The 27,680-nt window shown below is 38.4% G+C and overlaps 1 protein-coding gene across 3 annotated transcripts in view; it reads right to left on the bottom strand.

The window, feature by feature from the left end:
- Positions 1-3,397: 3,397 nt before the first annotated feature.
- The window catches only part of LOC139465889 (uncharacterized), a 51,263-nt gene continuing 26,980 nt past the window's right edge, over positions 3,398-27,680 (bottom strand). For 2 of the 3 annotated variants that reach the window (XM_071247872.1, XM_071247880.1), the window contains one exon: positions 22,910-24,688. In XM_071247872.1, the coding sequence (XP_071103973.1) occupies positions 23,636-24,688 (1,053 nt within the window). In that variant the 3' untranslated portion in view covers positions 22,910-23,635. Of the gene's footprint in view, positions 4,236-4,427; positions 4,568-6,294; positions 6,402-7,658; positions 7,755-22,909; positions 24,689-27,680 lie in introns of those variants that run through there. The other variant, XM_071247890.1, reaches the window with a different exon arrangement.

Below are 27,680 nucleotides of genomic sequence, written 5' to 3'. Positions count from 1 at the left end.
GCAAGTTTCGGGGAGACAGGAAGGGTATGGGGCACAGGTAAGTCAGCAATTGCATTCCTTGATGTGAAACGATTTGCGTGGAGTATTCTAACAAGGCCTATACGTTATCCACTGACAAAATTATGTGTGTACACATCGGATGACTGGGAGTATTTGCGTTGTGGGTGCGGGGTTTGGCCAGATTTTCTGTGCAATCAAGCCCAAGTCAGTGAGACAGGTAAAATAATTCTGTTATCATCTACAATTACAATCATTTTATGTGAAACCAAGTTATTATTAGTATTTCCTTTGCTTGGAGAACGATTCAACAAGTCGCCGGCGGAGGTATCGGATGGGACTGTGTGGGTGCTTTCAGTAAATATGTGTTTCAAGGAAGTTAGTTGGTCTGTGGTTTACGTTTTTCGCTGCATCTACCAGGCAATGGTTTCACTGTTTCACATGGTTAATGACAGTATTCAGTTGGGTGTATGATGGCCCTCTTCTAAAGTTGGAGATATCATCCTAAAGACGCAGGTGGTCTTCGGAAGCTTGACTTGTTTGCTGTAGTTTTCCTGTATTTCGTTTGCAATCTTTCCTAAAGTAAAGGAGTGCATCGTGATGCTTTAATAGAGTGGCCATATATGTGGCAGAGGTGGGACAATAAGGAGAGACACTTGCAAAATAAATGCAGGGATCCACAACGGTCTGGAAAACAGTAGTGATGTCTCTAAGCAAAAATATGTGACGTCAACAATGGAGCCACGTCATTGTTTATTGTGTCCCCATAATCAATGTCGTCATAGACAAAATACATCAACAATCAGCTGACGTCAGAGACAATCTTTCTGTCGCGTTTGGCTCTCGGTTGTACTGACAAAACAAGTTTCGGGGAGACAGGAAGAGTTTTGGGCACAGGTAAGCAATCGCATTCCTTGATGTGTCTGAGGCACCGCGATTCGCTACGCAGAGTTGCGTCCCTTGGGCACGCCAGAAACCTATGATTGTGGGTTCGAATGACAGTTCGCCCCGATTATGTTCCTATGTTTGTCAGCACCATAGCCGTGCTCGTGGGTTTCACCGACGTCTAAGACCTGCATCCCTTCGGGCTTTCCTCCCACATTAAGCTGACATGCCTCGATATTACTGGAATACTGTTAAAAGCGGCGTTAAACCCAACTCACTCACTCACTCTAAATTACCCCCTACTGTATTGCATATTGTCATCCGTACATACGCCGATACAGCCTTTATCTGGAGCCCTTGAATAGGAATATTAGGTACAATAAAAAGAAGGTGTCTTTGCAGCAAATATCTTGGCTTGTTTTCACTTTATAAGTACAAGCAGTTATCTTCGTTCATTGATCATGTGATATTTCCTGATTCTATTTGAGGTTGCACAGCTCGTGATGGTAAATGTACAACGCAATGTTGATGAGGATTACCAGTGGGGATTAGCGTCTTTGAAGTTATGGCAATTAAGTGATTCAACACACATACATGTTAGCCTTTGGACTTCAAAGTTCATTCGGATAATGGTTGTCTTATTTACCACCTTTGCGCCTTTGATATCCTCCTTCCTGTCATGATCGCAGGGAATTACGAAACATTGCAAGATTTAAACACCCAGATTTGATGCCTGACCATACTGCATGTTTGAGACTGCATCAGTGGCATGCTACATGAGTTCTGAAGTCACAGTCAAGCATCCAGTCAAATTCTAAGGACTCTATTATAATCATAGTCACCACTGCCATAACATTATAACATGTTATAAATCATTATTTCAGATGGTGCTTAAACTTCTTCCAGGTGTATTGTTTGAAGCTGTTTGAAGTTAAACTGTTGCAATAACACTTAAATTCTGCAGAATAATCCCAGACAGAAAAACAACTGCGTCACGGACTGAGATGGACACAAACATGGCTTCCATACTGATTCCTGACAAGACAAATAACACTTGAGGTATTATCTCTTTCACATATAATTGTAATGGGATTAAAATGAAAATAAATAATAATGAATTTGAGCGTTTTTTGTCAAACTTCAGGGATGGCATTGAGCTCCAGTGGGTATGAGTGGCCCAGTGTTGTACTGCGACCTGCGCAGGGTAGTGTGGCTGCCAGGATCTCCATGTCATGGTTCAATGACCTGCGCAGGGTAGTGTGGCTGCCAGGATCTCCATGTCATGGTTCAATGACTTGCGCAGGGTAGTGTGGCTGTCAGGATCTCCATGTCATGATTCAATGACTTGCGCAGGGTAGTGTGGCTGCCAGGATCTCCATGTCATGATTCAATGACTTGCGCAGGGTAGTGTGGCTGCCAGGATCTCCATGTCATGGTTCAATGACTTGCGCAGGAAATGTGGCTGCCAGGATCTCCATGTCATGGTTCAATGACTTGCGCAGGGTAGTGTGGCTGCCAGGATCTCCATGTCATGGTTCAATGACTTGCGCAGGGTAGTGTGGCTGCCAGGATCTCCATGTCATGGTTCAATGACTTGCGCAGGGTAGTGTGGCTGCCAGGATCTCCATGTCATGATTCAATGACTTGCGCAGGGTAGTGTGGCTGCCAGGATCTCCATGTCATGGTTCAATGACTTGCGCAGGGTAGTGTGGCTGCCAGGATCTCCATGTCATGGTTCAATGACTTGCGCAGGGTAGTGTGGCTGCCAGGATCTCCATGTCATGGTTCAATGACTTGTGCAGGGTAGTGTGGCTGCCAAGATCTCCATGTCATGATTCAATGACTTGGGCAGGGTAGTGTGGCTGCCAGGATCTCCATGTCATGGTTCAATGACTTGCGCAGGGTAGTGTGGCTGCCAGGATCTCCATGTCATGATTCAATGACTTGCGCAGGATAGTGTGGCTGCCAGGATCTCCATGTCATGGTTCAATGACCTGCGCAGGGTGGTGTGGCTGCCAGGATCTCCATGTCATGGTTCAATGACTTGTGCAGGGTAGTTTAGCTGCCAGGATCTCCATGTCATGATTCAGTGACTTTGGATTCTTGGTCTGCCATCATTACATGATGTCAATGTCACCACAAGGTGAAAGTGGTGCCACCACTGAAACCCTGTGGAGATCCTGGGGTAGAACTGGTTCCTTGTGACCATGCTTGTTGAACTGGATCTGGTGGTCATGCCACTTTGATCATTGTTCATGCGGATGGAGAAAGCACTGAATGCTTATATATGCTTGGATGATGTTTTTGGACAACACGCAATATTTCTTGACTTCAGTGAGTGATGCTTGACACACAATGTAAATACTCAGATGATGGCTTGTATTTGAGTGAGTGGGATGTTTAAAAGTTGTTCATGAGATCAGTGAGAAAACTAGGAATGTTTCTTAGGCATCTGAAACTAAATAAATGAGCTATCAAAGATATTTTACTTAAAGCGTTTTTATTTCTTGTTCATGGAATACAACTGACTGAAGCATAAAACAACAGTCACTCACAAATCACAATTACTTTTATAATTTCTGGCCATTCGTCACCACTCGCCCCTTTCCGTAACCTGCAAGAAGACTCGTCCCCCTATCGATGAATGTAATGTGCGAAAATACAACAAACCAATCAGAATGCGCGAATGATTTCAAGTTGTTCATCAAAGAATCCCTCAGAAATAATATTTGAATTTACATATGCCTTGCATCTAAAAATATAGCCAAGACACAGTTAAATGTGTTCAATCATACTGTATGATTCCGTAAGTCCAGATGTGCTTTAGATTGCATCTTAAATATATAAAATATATGGGGAAATATGTGTGAACCATTATGCAAATAATTGACAATTGTTTTAGGTATGCCCATTTGCGGTAAGACAGAACCCGGTCGCAAAAATGGCCACGAGAGGGGCATGAGTCGCTATTCGGCTTGTCCCGGAATAACATGAGTTGGTCACGAATGAATTCCTGGCCTGACTGCGAGTGGGTCACAATCGATGGGGTGAGTGTGTAGATGTGTACCCAAGTCACGATTTGAACCTTTGACTTGACAAGCTACTGTTTGAACCCTCGGCTACCCATATCCCCTTCCACACAATTCATGGCAAAGGAGTAACATTCATAAAGAAACAAACCAAAGAGTCATATTATGTTTATTCAAGTCCAACACATCAATACCAATATGTCTTTGCTGGCTTTCTGTCTTCTTTAATCCCCATCTTTTCCATAATGTCCTGTTCAAATGTGGATAATCTGGGCTTGAAGGTAATTTTCTTCAATTCTTTATCTTTTGTGTCCTTGTCTGTTTCTGCAAAATGAACACAAAGATTGGACAGCCTGGCGTGCAGACACTATGTTTGAGAATTTATGCTTCAATGAAAGTAAGGTGAGACTTCAAATATCCAAATGACTTTTAATCTGTGATATTGCCTTTTAACAACCTGTACAACAGAAACTACTCGTATGGCAACAGCAAGGATATAAGATGGATATAACATACCAACGTATGAACTAATCTGCACCATGTCGTATGATTCGTCCTCTGCTGTCTTTGACAAAGGAATGACTCTCCCTGTCCGTGTGGAGACTCGCACCCTGATGCCCTCCTCTGTGTACCGCCACTCTATGTCCGTCGCCTTACTGGAAGTAACACAGCAGGAGTCAGTCAATAAGTTTGATTTACTGCCATAGTCTGCAGTAAACAGGCATGGAACTTTCACCATGACCGGAAATGTTTTGAACGCAGGTCCTAGTCGCGTTCAAGATTATTGCACTTATATAGCTCGCTCTCTGTGTGTGATTGTGTGTGCGTGTGCACGTGTGTGCTTGCTTGTCCTAGTCCGGACTAAGGCCGATTTTATAGTGCTAGCCACCTGAGACATCATGCCACAGTTTAACATGAATATCCTACTCTTGACTCTGAGCCGACCAGTCCTTGTTTTCGTTCTTAATGCCGAATGCCGAACGCCAGGCAGTGTAACAACTGGAACCATCTTTCAACGTCTTTTGCGGCTGGCGATCAAACCCCTGACCTTCCACTCTCCTGGCAGATGCTCTACCACTAGACCAGAGAGGCGGTCCAACAAACATGATTATCGAACTGACAAACAAAGAAACATATTCAGGATGAGCCAAATACAAATCTATTATCATGGGTTCCTGGCATGCCTAAGGGATGCAACTCTGCACAGAGAACTGCATCACGCTTGACGACTAGGCCAGCCTTTCCTCCCCAAAGCTTGTTCCATAGCACATGAACATTACTGTCGGAGATTTCATTCAGACTGTTTGTTATTTAATGCTGCACTCCACCCCCATGACAGCAGCCAATAACTGACCCTGGACCAGACAAACCGGTGATAAGCAACAATATATGATGACATATAATCAATCAAATCAGCTGGACCCCTTTTCCATTTAGTAACTTCCTACGACCAGCATAGGTTTATAGGGACCGTTTCTAACCTGGAATACCCAGTGGTTACAGGACACTGCACAACTGCAATGGGATTGACTGCATGTCCTGCATTATCATTAAAACTACACAAGCCACAAGGGCCTTTGAAAACCCCACCCCTACCCCTAAATTATATCAGTCCCAACTTTCAACAAATGAAAATGTATGAAAATAACCTGGTTTTACTTCTTTCAACATCATGTTCAGTGAAATGATGTCATCTCTGAAGTAACTTAGTTCAGGTACAATTTTCTCTCTCTCTTTTTTTTAAATAATATTTTGAGACAAGTATATATTTTACCTCGAAGCAAAGTGAAATGTTATATTCTTGCACCAGAAATGGATAAGGGGAAACCCTGATGGTAACAGACAAGCTGTCTTTGTCCGAAAAATATTCTTATAAGAATAATGTCAATGTTTTGTTCAACAACAAAGATTTATAAGGTACTTTATTTGCCGGTCCACAGGGACTGGCAATAACATGAATTACCGGTCCAAGCCTAATTTTACCGGTTAAAAACTGTAAATGGGAATACTGGATGGGGTCCTTTGGGGTCCACTGGAAACAGCAAATTTGAAATAAACACATTTATTTTGTTTGTTTTATGCTGCAGTCAGCAATATGCTAGCTAAGTGAAAGTGTTCTGTAACAATCAAGTATGGACTAAACAATTCAGTGATTGATATCATGAGCATTGATCTATCTTATTATCAACAAAGTCAGAAAGCCGGACCAACCAGTCACACTAAATCGCCCTGCATTGGGTTACAACAAGCATTACTTGCTGAAGACAAATTCTTACCAAGATGTTCAAGTGGCAGACATAGAATGAGGAGAGAGGAAGTTTTGTGTGAAGAATGTGTACAGACAGGCCTTAACGGAAGGTTGTAGGACAAGATGACAACTCACTCATCAGCGGGGTCAATAAGTGCAACTTCTGTGGTCACCAGGAGTGGTTTCTCCTCCTTCACGAGAGTCCCTGGACTGGTTGCAGACTTGTTCAGCCACCGGTATGACTGCAGAAAACATACATTAACAGAAAACCATATAAAAGTACACAATCTTCACAGTCATTAAAAGGTCAGAGAGACATGTCTTGAAACTGGTTCAAAGGTTGATGCTTAGACCCTTCAACAGTGACAATAATTGTTACATGAAGATACATGTTTCTGATTGGTTACTAAATGGGAATTTTTTGCCCATTTATATGCCCAAATATGAAACCCAAAAAAACCTCCCACCTCCCCCAAAATGTGATTATCGTATTTGACGTAATAAGCGCCCAGGGCACTCTCAAAATTAGAAATTGGGGGCTCTTATTAGAATATTATTTTGGTGAAAAAAAAAAAAAGAGTTGAAAGATAAATTTCGTGGTTTATGCCGACAGCCTGAAATGTTTATGTACGACAGATATATTTTTCAAGAATTAAATGCCTATAATTAAGAGTGCATATATCACATGAGTGCGTATTATAAGCGAATAAATAAGACTTCTGTACAATCAGAAGAGGTGCTACTTGTTCGCTAGCCAATATCTTAGCAAATGTCGGCGTGGGTGCTTATTAGAGCGGGGCGCTTATTACGTCGAATAAGGTAATAAATATATTGTGTCCCAACAGATCCATGGATTCAAAGAAAGCCTTCATTACTAAGTAATTCACTATAATATTGCATGAATATCTCATGTCTATACCTCTAAATTCAGAAAATTAGGACATCAAAGAAATTTCCAAAGTTGTAAAAAATGATGTTGTGGTTTTTAAAACAAACAGTAGTAAAATAACATGTTCAAGTCAGCTTTTGTCAGGGTTCATTGTCTAACACCTCCATCAGTCAATTGTCTGTCCATTGTCATCTTGTTTGTTTGTGTGTTGTTTAATGCCGCACTCAGCAATATTCCAGCTATATGACAGTGGTCTGTAAATAATCGAGTCTGGACCAGACAATCCAGTGATTGACATCATGAGCATTGATCCACACAATTGGGATACAATGACATACATCAAGCAAGTCAGCCATGCGCTTCCATTTTTTGTCCCTTCTGTGCTTTTGGCCAGAAACATTTTAGTAATTCTGTTACTTAAAATCTCTTCTGTCACATGCAGAGAATATGTCCATAATGTGAGACTACAAACAACTGGTTCTTCTTGATAGAACTATTGAAGACAAAAGAGAACAAACTTTGTTTTAAACAAGCCCTCTCTGGGATTACTGAGTTATGTCTGCTCTAGTGGGTGAACGTTTTATGTCGACATAAGTTTCCTGGCACCTACACAGTTGAGGCCCTCCACGAAGCACCAGTTCCTCTCCTTGATGATGCAGTTGACGAGTCCTTGCTTGCCCTTGTCGCGACCAACTAGAATCTCCACCTGCAATACAAAACACTACTGAATAAGGTGGCTCACTTCCTGTATATAGTGGCTCACTTCCTGTATAAGGTGGCTCACTTCCTGTATATGGTGGCTCGCTTCCTGTATGAAGTGGCTTACTTCCTGTATAAGATGGCTTACTTCCTGTATGAAGTGGCTTACTTCCTGTATAAGATTGCTTACTTCCTGTATGAAGTGGCTCACTTCCTGTATAAGGTGGCTCACTTCCTGTATATGGTGGCTCACTTCCTGTATAAGGTGGCTCATTTCCTGTATGAAGTGGCTTACTTCCTGTATAAGGTAGCTCACTTCCTGTATGAAGTGGCTTACTTCCTGCATAAGATGGCTAACTTCATGTATGAAGTGGCTTACTTCCTGTATGAAGTGGCTTACTTCCTGTATGAAGTGGCTTATCTCCTGCATAAGATGGATTACTTCCTGTATGAAGTGGCTTATCTGCTGCATAAGATGGCTTACTTCCTGTATGAAGTGGCTTACCTCCTGCATAAGATGGATTACTTCCTGTATGAAGTGGCTTATCTGCTGCATAAGATGGCTTACTTCCTGTATGAAGTGGCTTACCTCCTGCATAAGATATGGCTTACTTCCTGTATGAAGTGGCTTACTTCCTGTATAAGGTGGCTTACTTACTGTATAAGGAGACATACTCCTTGAATAAGGTGGTACATTTTCTGCATAAGGTGGTACATTTTCTGTATAAGGTGGTACATTTTCTGTATTAGGTGATACACTCCTTGTATAAGGTGGTACATATTCTGTACAAAGGGTGGCTCAGTTCTGTAGACACTTGCTATTTAATGTGACATACTCCTTGTGTACAGTGGTACACTTCCTAAATTAACTGTTTTTCAGAAAGACCAAGTTAGTTCAGTGAACATGCAAGTAGTACTGCAGAGATCGATTGATAAATGACGAGTGTTTTAAGACATGAAACAATCAGAGACCTCGTGCCACTGTGTAATGGATATCTTAACACTGTGTATTGAAAGCATGGCTCCATGGTCAGCACAATCTCACTGTAAAATGTATTTACAATCTGATCTCTGTAATATCTTATGCATGTAAAAAAATTGTGAAAAAAAATCTAAATTTGGGAGAAGACAGGTGTAATTATGAAATCGTAACTATTGGTTGGTTTGTTGTTTAACGCCGCTCTCAGCAATATTCCAGCTATATGACGGCGGTCTGTTAATAATCGTGTCTGGACCAGACAATCCAGTGATTGAAATCATGAGAATCGATCCACGCAAGTGGGATCGATGACATGCATCAACCAAGTCAGCGAGCCTTCGTAACTATTCCACCCAAATCATGATGGTTGATGTCTCTGCCCAACACTCTCTCAGTCATATGTTGTTACACTTCTAGGTGTTGTGTCAGACCTATTACGGTGTACAAAATACATTAAAATGTCAGATCATCATGAAATTTCCAGACATCAAATAGCTATATTTAATAACACCCATTAATGTGAAAACATATACCATTTATCTCCTAATTATGCATGAATGGCTTAGCATACATTCTTTTGATGGTGTGTTTATGAGTAATTATGCATGAATGGCTTAGCATACATTCTTTTGATGGTGTGTTTATGTGTAATAATGCATGAATGGCTTAGCATACATTCTTTTGGTGGTGTGTTTATGTGTAATAATGCATGAATGGCTTAGTATACATTCTTTTGGTGGTGTGTTTATGTGTAATAATGCATGAATGGCTTAGCATACATTCTTTTGGTGGTGTGTTTATGTGTAATAATGCATGAATGGCTTAGCATACATTCTTTTGGTGGTGTGTTTATGTGTAATAATGCATGAATGGCTTAGCATACATTCTTTTGGTGGTGTGTTTATGAGTAATTATGAATGAATGGCTTAGCATACATTCTTTTGGTGGTGTGTTTATGTGTAATAATGCATGAATGGCTTAGCATGCATTCTTTTGATGGTGTGTTTATGTGTAATTATGCATAAATGGCTTAGCATACATTCTTTTGGTGGTGTGTTTATGTGTAATAATGCATGAATGGCTTAGCATACATTCTTTTGGTGGTGTGTTTATGTGTAATAATGCATGAATGGCTTAGCATACATTCTTTTGGTGGTGTGTTTATGTGTAATAATGCATGAATGGCTTAGCATACATTCTTTTGGTGGTGTGTTTATGTGTAATAATGCATGAATGGCTTAGTATACATTCTTTTGGTGGTGTGTTAATGTGTAATAATGCATGAATGGCTTAGCATACATTCTTTTGATGGTGTGTTTATGTGTAATAGTGCATGAATGGCTTAGCATACATTCTTTTGGTGGTGTGTTTATGTGTAATTATGCATGAATGGCTTAGCATACATTCTTTTGGTGGTGTGTTTATGTGTAATAATGCATGAATGGCTTAGCATACATTCTTTTGGTGGTGTGTTTATGTGTAATAATGCATGAATGGCTTATCATACATTCTTTTGGTGGTGTGTTTATGTGTAATAATGCATGAATGGCTTAGCATACATTCTTTTGGTGGTGTGTTAATGTGTAATTAAGCATTTTTGGCTTAGCATACATTCTTTTGGTGGTGTGTTTATGTGTAATAATGCATGAATGGCTTAGCATACATTCTTTTGGTGGTGTGTTTATGTGTAATTAAGCATTTTTGGCTTAGCATACATTCTTTTGGTGGTGTGTTTATGTGTAATAATGCATGAATGGCTTATCATACATTCTTTTGGTGGTGTGTTTATGTGTAATAATGCATGAATTGCTAAGCATACATTCTTTTGGTGGTGTGTTAATGTGTAATAATGCATGAATGGCTTAGCATACATTCTTTTGGTGGTGTGTTTATGTGTAATAATGCATGAATGGCTTAGCATACATTCTTTTGGTGGTGTGTTTATGTGTAATAATGCATTTTTGGCTTAGCATACATTCTTTTGGTGGTGTGTTTATGTGTAATTAAGCATTTTTGGCTTAGCATACATTCTTTTGGTGGTGTGTTTATGTGTAATAATGCATGAATGGCTTAGCATACATTCTTTTGGTGGTGTGTTTATGTGTAATAATGCATGAATGGCTTATCATACATTCTTTTGGTGGTGTGTTAATGTGTAATAATGCATGAATGGCTTAGCATACATTCTTTTGGTGGTGTGTTTATGTGTAATAATGCATGAATGGCTTAGCATACATTCTTTTGGTGGTGTGTTTATGTGTAATAATGCATGAATGGCTTAGCATACATTCTTTTGGTGGTGTGTTTATGTGTAATAATGCATGAATGGCTTATCATACATTCTTTTGATGGTGTGTTTATGTGTAATAGTGCATGAATGGCTTAGCATACATTCTTTTGGTGGTGTGTTTATGTGTAATTATGCATGAATGGCTTAGCATACATTCTTTTGGTGGTGTGTTTATGTGTAATTATGCATGAATGGCTTAGCATACATTCTTTTGGTGGTGTGTTTATGTGTAATAATGCATGAATGGCTTAGCATACATTCTTTTGGTGGTGTGTTTATGTGTAATAATGCATGAATGGCTTAGCATACATTCTTTTGGTGGTGTGTTAATGTGTAATTAAGCATTTTTGGCTTAGCATACATTCTTTTGGTGGTGTGTTTATGTGTAATAATGCATGAATGGCTTAGCATACATTCTTTTGGTGGTGTGTTTATGTGTAATTAAGCATTTTTGGCTTAGCATACATTCTTTTGGTGGTGTGTTTATGTGTAATAATGCATGAATGGCTTAGCATACATTCTTTTGGTGGTGTGTTTATGTGTAATAATGCATGAATGGCTAAGCATACATTCTTTTGGTGGTGTGTTAATGTGTAATAATGCATGAATGGCTTAGCATACATTCTTTTGGTGGTGTGTTTATGTGTAATAATGCATGAATGGCTTAGCATACATTCTTTTGGTGGTGTGTTTATGTGTAATAATGCATGAATGGCTTAGCATACATTCTTTTGGTGGTGTGTTTATGTGTAATAATGCATGAATGGCTTAGTATACATTCTTTTGGTGGTGTGTTTATGTGTAATTATGCATGAATGGCTTAGTATACATTCTTTTGGTGGTGTGTTTATGTGTAATAGTGCATGAATGGCTTATACATTCTTTTGGTGGTGTGTTTATGTGTAATAATGCATAAATGGCTTATCATACATTCTTTTGGTGGTGTGTTTATGTGTAATAATGCATGAATGGCTTAGCATACATTCTTTTGGTGGTGTGTTTATGTGTAATTAAGCATGAATGGCTTAGCATACATTCTTCTGATGGTGTGTTTATGTGTAATAATGCATGAATGGCTTAGCATACATTCTTTTGGTGGTGTGTTTATGTGTAATAATGCATGAATGGCTTAGCATACATTCTTTTGGTCGTGTGTTTAGGTGTAATTATGCATGAATGGCTTAGCATACATTCTTTTGGTGGTGTGTTTATGTGTAATAATGCATGAATGGCTTAGCATACATTCTTTTGATGGTGTGTTTATGTGTAATTATGCATGAATGGCTTATCATACATTCTTTTGGTGGTGTGTTTATGTGTAATAATGCATGAATGGCTTAGCATACATTCTTTTGGTGGTGTGTTTATGTGTAATAATGCATGAATGGCTTAGCATACATTCTTTTGGTGGTGTGTTTATGTGTAATAATGCATGAATGGCTTAGCATACATTCTTTTGGTGGTGTGTTTATGTGTAATAATGCATGAATGGCTTAGCATACATTCTTTTGGTGGTGTGTTTATGTGTAATTAAGCATTTTTGGCTTAGCATACATTCTTTTGGTGGTGTGTTTATGTGTAATAATGCATGAATGGCTTAGCATACATTCTTTTGGTGGTGTGTTTATGTGTAATAATGCATGAATGGCTAAGCATACATTCTTTTGGTGGTGTGTTAATGTGTAATAATGCATGAATGGCTTAGCATACATTCTTTTGGTGGTGTGTTTATGTGTAATAATGCATGAATGGCTTAGCATACATTCTTTTGGTGGTGTGTTTATGTGTAATAATGCATGAATGGCTTAGCATACATTCTTTTGGTGGTGTGTTTATGTGTAATAATGCATGAATGGCTTATCATACATTCTTTTGATGGTGTGTTTATGTGTAATAGTGCATGAATGGCTTAGCATACATTCTTTTGGTGGTGTGTTTATGTGTAATTATGCATGAATGGCTTAGCATACATTCTTTTGGTGGTGTGTTTATGTGTAATTATGCATGAATGGCTTAGGATACATTCTTTTGGTGGTGTGTTTATGTGTAATAATGCATGAATGGCTTATCATACATTCTTTTGGTGGTGTGTTTATGTGTAATAATGCATGAATGGCTTAGCATACATTCTTTTGGTGGTGTGTTAATGTGTAATTAAGCATTTTTGGCTTAGCATACATTCTTTTGGTGGTGTGTTTATGTGTAATAATGCATGAATGGCTTAGCATACATTCTTTTGGTGGTGTGTTTATGTGTAATTAAGCATTTTTGGCTTAGCATACATTCTTTTGGTGGTGTGTTTATGTGTAATAATGCATGAATGGCTTAGCATACATTCTTTTGGTGGTGTGTTTATGTGTAATAATGCATGAATGGCTAAGCATACATTCTTTTGGTGGTGTGTTAATGTGTAATAATGCATGAATGGCTTAGCATACATTCTTTTGGTGGTGTGTTTATGTGTAATAATGCATGAATGGCTTAGCATACATTCTTTTGGTGGTGTGTTTAGGTGTAATTATGCATGAATGGCTTAGCATACATTCTTTTGGTGGTGTGTTTATGTGTAATAATGCATGAATGGCTTAGCATACATTCTTTTGATGGTGTGTCAATGTGTCATTATGTATGAATGTAAATAATTATTTTATGGTAAGTGTGTTTAAGTGTATTTATGTATCAATTGTAGAGAATATAGACTTAATTTCAGCAACTGCTTTCTCTATGATGTATTCATCTTCCCAAGGCAACCGTGTCCACTAGCCTATATCAAAGCCTTCTTTCCATCCTTGCCATTTCAAACATACTTTTCTGCGATAAAACAGGAAAGGACTATCTTACAGATTAATAGTCCAATCAGACAATGTTATACAAAGTCAAAGTCTGAGTTCTGACAATGTGGTGTCTGCTATGCCTCCAGCCATCACCTGTTGAATTTATGCTGAAAATAATAAGAAATAAGCTACGACAAAGTGGTCAAAGTTTTTAATTAACTTGCCCAAGTACTTATGCATATATGCGAGTGCAAACTTCATTGTTTTTTACTCAAATGACAGAACACATAGTGCATTTACTGAGATGCAGTGACGAATGTTTCATGTTAGCCGCGATGAGCAGTGTTACTAAATACTATGTCCTCTCACAAGTCTGTGTGCCTCTATTATTGTAAGAGCAAACTGTGGTAGCAGTTACAGGGGTAATCTGTCATTTTCTTAGTCAAGTCTTTTCATTATCTGATTGATCAGCCATTTGAAAGGACAGCAATTTCACTGGATATTGCGTTTTGATCACAAGGGACACAGATCATGTTCTACATGGAGTGGTGCCACAATCGAGCCAAGAAAAGTTGGCTTGACATGGCAGGGTAGAAAAACAGCTTTGATATAGGTTAGTGGACACTCTTGTCTAAGGAACATGTGATGTATTATGCACTATAAATCTTTGAACATAACTAATACTCCAGTCTCATAGTAATCAGATTTTTACTCAGATATGATACTTTTCTGTGTGAAGATCTGATGACACCTCCATAGTAGGTTGTGTCAGGTGAGCCCAGAATGATCTTTGACAGTCCAATCAAAATGAAGGATCTGTGGATCCTTGGGCCAATCACAAGGCAGCTACAGGAAAAGAAATATTCCTTCGACTGAACTCTAATATGGGTGTAAATGTCAAGAAACTCAGAACAGAAGTAGTTTGTATAAAATATTTATAACAATATAATGGAATAAGGCCTTATTTATTTATATTTGGGACTGGTTGTTTAAGTTTGTTTTCTAGATACAGAAATCAGATATGCTGATCTGAATGCTTCGCTTGCTTGTTTTGAGAATTAGAACCTTGGACAGTTCAGCAGACACCACCAGATCTTCATGCCGAGGGGTATCACATCAGTTAAAAACAATCTGATCTAAATGAGATGACTAATACTCCATATGAGAGGATTTCATGAGTAAGTGTGGTTTTACGACACTTTTTGCGATATTCCAGCAATATCACGTTGGGGGACACCAGAAATATGTTTCACACATTGTCCCCATGTCGGGAAGCAAACCCAAGTCTTCGGCGTGACGAGCGAACGCTTTAACAACTAGGCTACCCGACCACCCTTGACAGGATTTTAGATGTATATCAAACAAAAACAACTTGGTCAGGTATGTTTATTCAACCAAACAGTCCTACACATGTCCATAAATTACAAGTTAACAAAAGAAGTATCATGCAAGTTAACAATTAGCATCTGGAATACACCAGCTCCTCCTGACTTCAGAATCAGCTCACCACAGTGGCTTCCTTCACAATGGACATAAAGATTTACTTCACTGGAAAATTCAAATCTGTTCTTATCAGGCAAGTATTCCAACTTCATCTAACAGACTCACAGACCGAAATGTCAGGACAGAACACAGCTTTCAACAACATTAAAAGACCAACAGCAAAGTCAGGCTTAGAACATAACACCAGCTCGCTCGCCAGGAGCTGATACAAATTCCTGCGGGCATGTACAAATCTCCCAATTTCCACATTGTTTTAACATTACAATGGCATTTTATCTTTACCTGGGCTAGTAAAGCTTTTTAGTTGACCCTCAAATGTGAATCGATTGCTGGAGTCAACAGCAGAATTCCTTTATGAACATGAATACTGGCTAAAGAGTTACTGGCAAACCAACTTACGACAGGCGAGTACCATTGTTCCAGCAACTGCATCAGTGTCCTGACAGTACACTGGGCTAGGCCTACAAGAAGTGGTTCTGAATACCGAGAGGTACGAACTATTCATGACAGAGCACAGAGTGTACATAAAAATATATTCCAAACACTGCTAACTTTACAAAAGTTCTCCTTATAGCTGCAAGGTAAAAAAAACCAGAAGGCCTTCCTACCCATTTTGTAAAATTTTGTGTTATCAGAACCACAGAAATATTTATTTAAGGCCTTACATAAATGTACCAATCAGGGAATCAAACTCAAGTCTTGTGTGACAAGCAAATGCTTGAACTACTTGGCTACCCTACCACTCAACCAGCCTGAAGTGGCAAAAGCAGGACCGTCCACTCCAACATGAGTCACAGTGTTTCATGATGGACAAGCAAACCATGGCTTTGACAACAGTCTGGTTTACCTGACTGCAGATATGTTTACAGTCATGCCACAATACTAATAACCACAGGATGTAACTGTGACAGAACCGTATCACAGATACATATATAACAGAAAACCTGGAACTCACCCTTGACATTTCTTCTTTAGATTTCTAGAGTGAATGATTGAAGACCAACTTTTTGCACTATATTTGACAGGACGCACTAATCATGACAATCATGACAATCTTGACAAAAACAGAAACAGTGCTTGAATAAATAAATGCTACAGAGGGAACACTTCAGTGCACAATTGAACAAAATAAACACAAACGGTACATTTATTTACATGAACACTAAAGACAGGAAATTTAACAGAAATCTGTTTAAAGGATTGACATGATTAAACAATGTTAATTGTGGGAAGTTTATACAATATATTTTGTCACAACAAACAGCTTCATTATTGTAATCATGACAATATTATAATCATAAAATCTTTAATTTTACATTATTCACAAATTGTTAAGAATTCATTTTTTGATTGAGATCAAAATGAAAGTGTGAAAAATAAATTAAAAAGAAAAAGACTGAAAATAACAGCAATTATTGAGGAAACAAGTATATCAGCAGAATGCGTATTATATCATATATTGCAAAAGAATACATTTTATACACATCTGGCATTGTTTTAACTTACATGAATATACAATACTACCACTCTCCTGAGCAAAACACATCCAGTCTCCTGTTCTCCATAGTGGAGGGAACACAACAGCTACACAATGTGAGTAACTCAATATGTTCTTGCTTGACATGACTCCAAACCACATCCTCCCTCAGTTAATGAATATCCCTGTATCTGACAAATGTCCAGTTGGAAACAGAGATGCTGAATTTTAACATGTTCCATAAACAAACATTTCCACCTTGTGGAGACAGTCAGATTGGTGAATGAAACATAACTCACAATCCATGTACTGCATGGTAAAAGAGAAAGCATTCTCAAAGCCATTCTATATTCTTCGCATCGCCACCTAACTCATCAGGTCTTGGTGGTCCAATCAACCATCACCCTCACCCACGACTTTGGTAAGATTCCACAACCAACACGCGTTCTTTCTGTACATTTTGACAGAGAAAATAAATAACCGTACATCCAAAAGTATATTTACAGAAACCATGAATATCCCTGCATGAATGCCAAGATGCCACAGCATCTGATATGAGACTGACACACTCATATGTCAGTAAGTATAAGTCAATCATAAATGCTTGAAAAAACGTCCACCTTAAGATGGGGTTATCTGTACAACCGGGATATTTCATCCTCAGAGTCTGGGCCTGGATGCAACATCCAGGAACCAGGGTCTTCGCAAGTTACAAGAAATAATACAATGCATAAACAATACACAAACCCATCCTGAGATATTGACAATGAAGCTAAGGCCCCTCCACAAAAGTATCTTGTTTCTGGTCTCCCCAATTTCCACACAACTCGTCAGGTTTAATTTTCCAGACTTTTAACCAAGGGCGGGTAACTCTAAAAAATGGAAGTACCAAATGCACATGACACACGATGGCGTGTGTGTCTGTACAGGGGGGAAGGTTATAAGGCTTTTTGAGGTTGTTGATTGCAGTTTAGACTTGACATTACTGTATTAATCGATGCATAAAGGGCATGTAAGTATAGGTGACAACTACCTTTTTCCACCAAAATACAAAGATTGTCAATGTTGTGCAAATGAGCTTGTAAAAAAGCCGTAAAAACAACTGTCTTTGCATCAAACCAAAACCAAAATACCAGAAACAACACTTTGGGGGGAGGGGGCCTAAGAAGTTATGAGTTGGCCTCTGATGGGAGGAGTTCTACAGGTGGACTAACATGGTGGTTAGAGTGACACGTGATGTTGTGCTATGTTACAATGAAGTGCATAGATTTGAGTAATATCAATTTCCTTTTCCAAGCAGTAACAAACTGCTTATCTTCACCTGATATGAAATCAATGGACAACGATTCCTTTTTGAATTACATTTGTGCTGAACAAATGGGAGTTGAATATTCACTATATATTTATAAGAGATAGTTTTTTGGAAAATAGCATCATCCATGAAGTTAATAAATGCAACTAATTTCTTAATCGCAATTACATAAGGTTCCTGTTCCACAACAGTCTCAAGCACTACAGCAGTCACAACTATGCCTTAACACAGACTTACAATAGTCATAATCCTAAGATCACTTTTTGAAAGTGGGTTTTTGATCCAGTTCAATAAAGCGATTTCAGCGCTACAACTGTCATAACCTATATTCTCTTCCACAGATTTACGACAGTCATAGCGCTAACAAAGCGATCTTAGCACTAAGACTATCGTAAGCCTATGTTAAAGTATGGGAGTTACGGTCATCATAGCGCTAAGATCGCTTTGTGCAAGTAGGCCCAGGTCCGGGACCCAGTTCCACAATGCAATTTTAGCGCTAAGACAATCGTAACTTCCATACTTTTAACAAAGTCTTACAATAATCGTAGCACTAGGGCCTTATAGCCCTGGGTCCAATTTCACAAAGCTGTGTTAGTGTTCAACATGCTACTCGCCACCAGAAACGGCCCTTAAATACCTTTCTGGAACAGGATTAAAACCTTAATCAGTTGAAACAAGAATCAGCATCAATCACACTTGATGACTAGCAGCTAGTGTTATATAATATGCCAGTAATAGGACTACCACATCTAAATAAGTAAATTGACACTCCATATACAGATAAACAAGCTGATTACTGTACTCAGTACAAATCACTGTCTTGTCCATACCATTGAGGAAACTGTTCTAATCCACATATACTATAGTAACACTTGCTGGTACAGTACTTACACATGAATGATTGTCATAAGTAGAACATATCCATTGAGAAATTATGATTCTGTGAGACACAAAATTCACAATGATAAATAGAAATATCCAAACATCTGTTTTTTCTGTTGAAACTGAAAAATAGTTTTGGTTGGTATCATGTTTTGACAACCTATTATTGTAATAAAGTCTTCATTTTCTGCAAACACATAATATAATTCAAGTGCTTGAAATTTGTTTGCATCGCTTTGTCATAGGTGAAATTTGACGTAACAACCTACTTTTATTGACCCAGTGAAAATATTTTTTATATTATCAAGAGTATCCTACTACATGAACTACGAAACAGTGACTACTAGCAGAAAACCATAAAATCATAATATCTCATTGAAATAGCCATAGAGCAAGTATGCATCCTTGTTGCACACCTACATCTCAAACACAGTCAAGCATGGTAATGCGAGGATAATGCACATCTCATCATTACAGGAAAAAGCCAGCAAATTGCTGTCAACAAACGCAGTGATGGGGAACATCGATTTTCTTTCACCAAAACAAGTTTTTATGTCACAGCTCCCATACAAGAAAACATTGTGGGATATGGCTTCAATGCAATATTTATATAGCCATGGTCCCATTGTTGCCGGAAGGAAACCAAGTGCTCTGACTGTCATAAATTCCATGCATTAACAAAGAATTATGTTAATGTATCCCTATGATATTCGTATCCTCGTGATCGCTTACCAAAAAACAAATCCTTACACTGATTTATGATAGTTGTTGCTTTATGGAATAATCCCTGTCAGTATTATACCTGTGAAAACCTACAACCTGCATCACACAATCAATACTTGCAAAATATTGTTAGCTGGTCTTAAAATTGAAATATTCATGACAGAGTTGGCATTTTGACCAAGATTGCAAAGAAGCACAGATCAAGGTTCTTGGTTGACTTTTCTAGAAATAAATGTAACATAAAACTGCATCTTGTGTTTAACAATGTGCTTTATGAGAAATGTGCAATATTCTCCATCTGCCCTGTGCTATTGAACCACTGAGTTAACCTTACAAAATAGCCTGTACATCTGCTGCCTGGGGAGCTGTTTGGAGTAGAATGCTAGGCAAAGGACCATCACAGTTGTCTCCCTTTGGTGTAGCTCTTTAGGTTTTACAATCAAGTTCTAAGGTAGCTAATTTTGTTACATATCAAAATATGTTGCTCCCTTTCACTTATTGGTAATGTAATTTTGTTGCAGAGAAAAAGCACACAAATAAATTTATTTCCCGTTTGATTTGGTTTCTGAGAAAAGAAATTATGCTTTCTTAAATCGTGTAAATTCTAAATCTTTATCAACCTCGAACAGATTATGTAAGTAAAGTTGATCAATTTCATAAACATGTAATATTTATCACTTCACACCTTTTTCAGTTTCATTCCCTGACCTTTGCTTTTGACCATGATGGCTTTGCTTTTATCACATCTCCGTAATGCCCAACTCAAAATATCACACACTTTCCACCAGACGGGAACAACAAAAGATGGCATACATTAAGGCTAGGGACGACCATGTCACTGTACACTATTTACAATCATACCATTCTCAAAATAGCATGCAGCTCATTCTTTATACAGGTACACCAGTGTTAGATATTAATCCAGCTTTCCCCAAAAAAATATGAACTGAAATTTTCATGAAAGCAAAAACAAAACTGAACTTATTGTTAAACTTAATGTAAGCAATTAAAATGATTAGTGCACATAGTTATTTTCAGAATTTCAGAATTTTAAGCGCAAGATATAATTTACATCAAAACTTGTTCTGTCCTATCAACTTTCAGAAAGTTATCAAATAATTCAAAAATGCTAATTCAACTCAAAATATAAACTACAAACAACACACATCTGATAAATATTCGCTCTTTCAAGTATCTTGCAACAAAACTTGTGTAAACAACTTCATGGCTTTTAAACTAAAATTTAACCAAATCCAATTCTTGCCCATCAACCACTCGTAACAGATTCTGACAACTAATGTACAGCTTGAGAACGTTCCCCCTCATTCATTCTTATATAGTAAAACATCATCATATTTCTTTCCAAATAAGGCTGCAAAAGGAGTGTCTATACTTCAGTAATTTTACAAAAATGAAAAGATAAGCAAGCTTTTGTGACCAGGGTGTATGTTGGAGATAGAGTGCAAAAATAACATGATTCTGTTAAAAGTTATGATATTGAATATATCCACCTGTGGCCATGGCAACTCTTTGATGTCAGCTTAATGCACAATGAAACTTGATCTTCTACCAAGATAACTCTGCAATGGTCTACAACACACACAAACAAGTCAATTCGTAATACACATCCAGCAAATCCAAAATCCAAGATTCAGTCACGAAATCCAAATCCCAAACAAAATCTTATACACACTGCCATTTCTGAGTCACAACCTGGGAATATTCTGAGAATATCAAATCTTGGGAAATGTTCAAGAAAAATATGCCTTGTCATCAAAGCTTCTTACATGTCTTATTATTCAGGTAGAGGGACTAGACGTTATGGTTAGGTTGTTGTAGAAATGCATGACGCACTGTGAAGACTAGAGTTACCTGCTCTTGTTACAATCAGTCAGAATCGAGATAGATTTTGGATGCAGTCCATGCCGAAACACGTAAGTCTTTTAGCTTGAACTTGTCACTAAATATATTATAACCAGTTGATGTTAGTGTAAATACATGGACTTTTATCATATACTCAATTTCAAAAGAAACACCCCCCTAAAATATAAAATGTCCGGAAAAGGAAAGGTATACATATTACCTTTTCCTTTTTCGGACATTTCATACTTTAGGGTGTGCATTTCTATAGGAGGAATTGAGTATATTATCTTAATTAACCAAAATACATTTGACTCGATTGTGTGCTTAAGACTAGCTTAGTAGCAGCCAAAGACACAGCATTGTCTGTATGGAGAAGACTCCTCATTAATCACATAATATAATTAAAAGACAACAGAAACAATTTTAGTTTTTTCCCCAATATAAATATAAAGAGAATCAAATAATTAAGTCAACACATTAAATTATTTCTTAGATTGTCGTTCATGAACACTTCCAAAAGACTTTTTTCTCTATTCCTATGATTAAGATGTAATATTCCTCTATAAGTATTTCATTAATCATGACTATATATACATAACTACAAATAAAATCAAAATATTCATCAATTTCCCAAACATACACTAATTTCCTCATTCCCATGAAGACAATAAGTCATGCCCTTTACATACAGTTTATGACCCAGCTGTTGACAAAAACCCTTGTTCTTTCAGTTATTAAGGAACCAGACAAAGAAACTTACATCAGTAATAATTGAGGAATTGATAAAAGCATGAAGTAATCTATTGGAGGAGAATCAGCATCAGTGTAGTTGACCGTGGATGGAAGCAGCTGGTGGTCTTGTGCGTATGGTTGTTGTTAAGAAAATTGATCATGTGATTTGTAAGAATTCATATTCACCCAATATTTCCCATTCATATCCCATACCATCAAAAATATAGCACTATTATCATTACGCATATAATACAGCAATATGGCACTTTGATTCAAGACTAAATATTGGACTAATATTCCTATTTAAACAATAACAAATGTGGCTAAAAAAAATGCAATGAATGAAACCTGATTGCGATAAGATAAGTGTCACATAACAATTTTACAAAACGTCCTCACAGTAAGAAAAGTGTGGCATTTTTCAGTTCAATTATGTATGAATAAAATAAATCAGGTTAATATCAAAGATCTAACCAAAAAATGAGACCTATTTTTAATAATAGTTACTTGGTTTACAGAAGTACAGATCACTGGTTAAATTATATTTTATACATATTTTATACAAATGATATTTATTTGATTTGAAGTATTGTTGAAAAACACTTTTTTAGAACAACAAATCAACAGTTACTTTTCCCCCCACTCATCTTATTTAACAGACTTCGCAGTATGAAAAAAAAGAGATTAAAAAGGATATTATTTTTAATATCTTATTCAGCATTTACGAAATTTTGAGTAAGCGGACTTGAAACCAAGTAAACAATTAATTGCCTGGAATCTATTCACATTTCATTAATACATGTTATGCAAAAATAATATCACTGTGATACAGGAAAGAAGGTAGGTTTTGAATATGGTATTTTCAACCTTGGAATAACTGTCCATACTTGATCACTTAGGCTGTATAGTGATGCGTGGTGCCACTATAGTCGAACCTGATGTTCATTTGGTATAAACCTGATCTAGGTATCCCTTTATAAACAGGGGTTCCTCACAAAGGAAGATGTAAAAATAGATTGTCATGACAAAAAGACTGTATAAATATTAATTGGTGTATCACAAATAAAATGAAATCAGAAATATATCACACAGATGGAACTGGAAAAAACACTGAGATTCGTTGACATCTGACCTAGTTCATACTCAAAGCATTGCTATTAGTTCATTGAGAGAATGTGTAACATTCTTGTAAATTTCTTGTCACCAGATTTGATATTTGTTGAAAATAACTCAAATTTATCTTCCTTGAAACATTATTAGATAATTGTTCTTTTTCTTGACAAACATCAGGTAGAGGAAGCTGTTTGTGTATGAACTTGGTGGAGAAGTGGTTGACTGGCACAAGACGACTGTTCACTTGAAGTCTGGCTTGGGAGGGAAGGTGCACCCATAATGCTGAATGACGACTTTGGCTGCATAGGACCCACATCGGACACACTCATCAATGGATCTACCCTGGACAAGTTGAGACAAGAAGCCCCCCACAAATGAATCTCCGCATCCATTTGTGTCCTTGATGACACTTGGGTCTACTGGCTTGACTGGATATACCGAGACCTTCCCATCGTGAGCAAGGTAGGTGGGGTCCCTCCCTTGGGTGAAGACCACTGTGCGACAGCGTGACGAATTGATCTTTGGCAGAGCTGCGGTCTTGGATGCTATTTCTTCAACACTTGGTGTCCCGAATCCTGCATGTTTGGCGAATTCAGCAGCTTCGTCACCATTTCCAAAGAGAACATCAACATATGGCATAACATCCAGATCAGCATCAGTGAAATATTTGCACAGAAATGTGGCATGTAGATTCATGATGACTGTTTTCTTCTTGTCAGCTGCATGCTTCAGAACCTTCAGCACAGAGGCAGGACTCACTGGCAACAGGAACCCACCGATGTAGTAAAATTGAGCTTTTTCAACAAATTTCCAATTTTCAGGTAGTTCTAAATAATCTAGTGAAAACATTTCTGCCGCACCAAGCTCTGTAACCAATGACCTATTTTCTCCCGTGATGATGGCTCCACAGACGCCTGTCTTCATCCCCTGGTGGACCTGGTAACAGACGTGGACTCCCACCTCCCTCGCTTTCTCCTCCTGGATCTTGCAGAACTGATCAGCACCAACCCCCCCGAAAAATGTCGTTGCATCTGGTTTCTCCAGCAACCATTGGGCAACCCGGATGCTGTTCTGGGTTGCCCCCCCTGCCAAGTAGCTTGGGCTGTACTTTTCAGTCATCTCGGCGAACATGTTGTGGTGCTTGTCCTCTGCAATGATGGCATTGTTTGGAAGGAGGTCATACTTGTCAAGGAATGCCTTGTCTCCCTGGATTGAGATGTCCAATAGAGGGTTTCCAAGCCCAAGAAGCATCCCCTCGTGAATCCCGCTGGATGCAGACGTACTGAAGGCCATCTGAAGCAGAAGGAAACATTCATTGAAGACTCATCTGAAGTATATCATCACATCACATAAATCTATACATATCTCCAAAATTATAAACATAGTTAAACCTTGAAAAATCTGAAACTCCATTAACTTACTATATTACTCATAAGGGTAGTGAGTGAGTGAGTGAGTATGGTTTTACGCCGCTTTTAGCAATATTCCAGCAATATCACGGCGGGGGACACCAGAAATGGGCTTCACACATTGTACCCATGTCGGGAATCGAACCTGGGTCTTCGGCGTGACGAGCGAAAGGCTTTAACCACTAGGCTACCCGACCATTTTCCCTCTTAATATATAAGTGAGTAATATACAGAATAATCTACTCAGAACTACAAATTGTCTGTCCCTCGTGAATGAATGCTGTAAGTCCCTCACCGATGGCTAGGGATTACCAACATCCATTCACGAGGGACAGATAATCCGTAATTCCTCGTCGCTCTTCGGTTATTCTCTCAATATCATTGAAAAGTAACAAGAGAACTTGTCAAACTGGAATCCTTGTCAGCAGGACGGTCTAATATTAGTGCCCTGTGCGTCACAAACCACACTGGCCTAACTTTTCAATTGTCACCAGGGCTTTGATGGTCACTGTATATAAGTTGCTGTTTAAACGTTGCTATGATAATTATGGATGATACATTGCCGAGGTGGGGTCAAAAATTAAATATCTCACTCAGATTGATTGTGTTGCAAATAGCTGGAAAATTATAACAATATTCATTCATTCAGATTGTTTGTTTTGGTACAATACTTAAATCAAAATGACAAAATGGAAAGAGATACAAACTTAATTATATGTATTCATTCATGGCTACACCAACTTGCTTGAAAAATTCCAAATGGTTTTTGTGGTTCTTGCTATAGAAGACCACCTCCATCTAGTGGATAGAGCATCTGGCTGGTGTTCATTCAATCCTCTGCCCTATCATACCAAAAGATGGTACTTGTTGTTACCATGCCTGGCGGTTGGTATTAAGGGGATAAAACAAGAACTGGTAGTCTGAGAGTCTGTTTAATGGTGGCCTAGTATCTCACACACACAACAAGTAAAACACCATTGCTCCTCACCTCTTGCTATAGATAGAAATGCCAACTATCCATTCTACAAATGCCAACTATCCACTCTACAAATGCCAACTATCCACTCTACAAATGCCAACTATCCACTCTACAAATGCCAACTATCCACTCTACAAATGCCAACTATCCACTCTACAAATGCCAACTATCCACTCTATAAATGCCAACTATCAACTCTGAGTTGAGATGAAATATATATGACAAATGAGTGAGTGAGTGAGTGAGTGAGTGAGTGAGTGAGTGAGTGAGCGAGTGAGTTTGGTTAAACGTTGCTTTAAACAGTATTCCACTTATATCATGACATGTCAGCTTGATGAGGAAGGAAAGCCCAAAGTGATGCATGTCTTAGACGTTTACCACTTTGGTGAAAATCATGAGCACAGGTATGGCGCTGACAAACCAAGAAACATAATTGGGGCGAACCGGGCTTCGAACCCACGTTCATGGTTTCTAGCATGCCCAAGAATGGAACTCTGCACAGTTAATAACAGCGCCTCAGATGACAAAGGACAAATATGAAGAAATCCCATACATTATAAAACTTAAACAGTCAAAGGAATTATCAAAACAATCACTAGCAGAAAACATTTCAATGTAATGCCATTACTACGATAGAAAAGGTGTGAAGTGTGTGGCAAGATATGGTGTGAGGTTAAAGAAGGTCACAATAACCCCAGCAAAGGGCACCTGTACCATGAACCAGTCCCCTTATCATGCTTATCTAGATATATATCACTGTGTCATGTGACCTCATGTGGTCATGACCTGCTAACCTAGATCTCAACACTCAGGTCACCAAGTCCCTCTACAGCAGGCCATCCGTGCTTGACCATGTTAACCCCTTAAAGAATCCACATCCTCTTACCCCTTTAAGACAACCACATCCTCTTACCCCTTTAAAGACAACCACATCCTCTTACCCCTTTAAGGCAACCAGATCCTCTTACCCCTTTAAGGCAACCAGATCCTCTTACCCCTTTAAGGCAACCAGATCCTCTTACCCCTTTAAGGCAACCAGATCCCCTTACCCCTTTAAGACAACCACATCCTCTTACCCCTTTAAGACAACCACATCCTCTTACCCCTTTAAGGCAACCAGATCCTGATAATCAAAGAAACTCTAGCAGGGTTTGACACAAAGCACAAAAGTGTGTCCATTATGCACAGATGTAGAAACGCATGCAGAAAACAAACATATTGCATCCCTGAGGACACAAAATAATATTCCTTGTATGCACAGTCTGAAAGGACCCTTAAAAATAATTAGTGGTGTCCCTTGGACTCCCGCTTTTGTACGTCAAGGTAAAATCCTGTGTAGATCTATATCTATATATTTTACGAAAACTTTGTGAACTCACCTCCAGCTATTTCCATGAGTGTCTATGTTTAAGGCTTAACTATCATCTCTGGGCCACAGCTAATGATAGACAATATTTATAGAATTAAATGGTTAGTAAGGCTACACTTTTCTTTTTTTTTTTCTTCTTTTTTCTTTTACGCTGCACTCAGCAATATTAGAGCTATATCATGGTGGTCTGTAAATAATTGAGTCTGGATCTGAGTCTGACAATCCAGTCATTGACATCATGAGGAATGATCCACGCAAATGGGATACAATGACATGCATCATCAACCAAGTCAGCAAGTCTGACCATCCGATCCCGTTAGTTGCCTCTTACGACAAGCATAGCCTCCTTTTACGGCAAGCATGGCTTGATGAAGACCTATTCTACACTTTTATCATGGATTTTTGCTGAGTAATTAACTTTGATCAATCAGATGAAACAAAACCAACTTTGGGTGTTGTATCTTATTTGGCATGAAGATGTTTGTGTCGGTCGGTGAATGCTCATACAGTTTGACATGCAGGAAGCTT

Source organism: Haliotis cracherodii, unplaced genomic scaffold (assembly GCF_022045235.1).
Source record: "Haliotis cracherodii isolate W230 unplaced genomic scaffold, xgHalCrac1.p SCAF_1, whole genome shotgun sequence".
NCBI classification, from domain to species: Eukaryota; Metazoa; Mollusca; class Gastropoda; order Lepetellida; family Haliotidae; genus Haliotis; species Haliotis cracherodii.
Note: the sequence above shows the minus strand (reverse complement) of the source record. Positions and strands in the feature narration are given on the sequence as shown.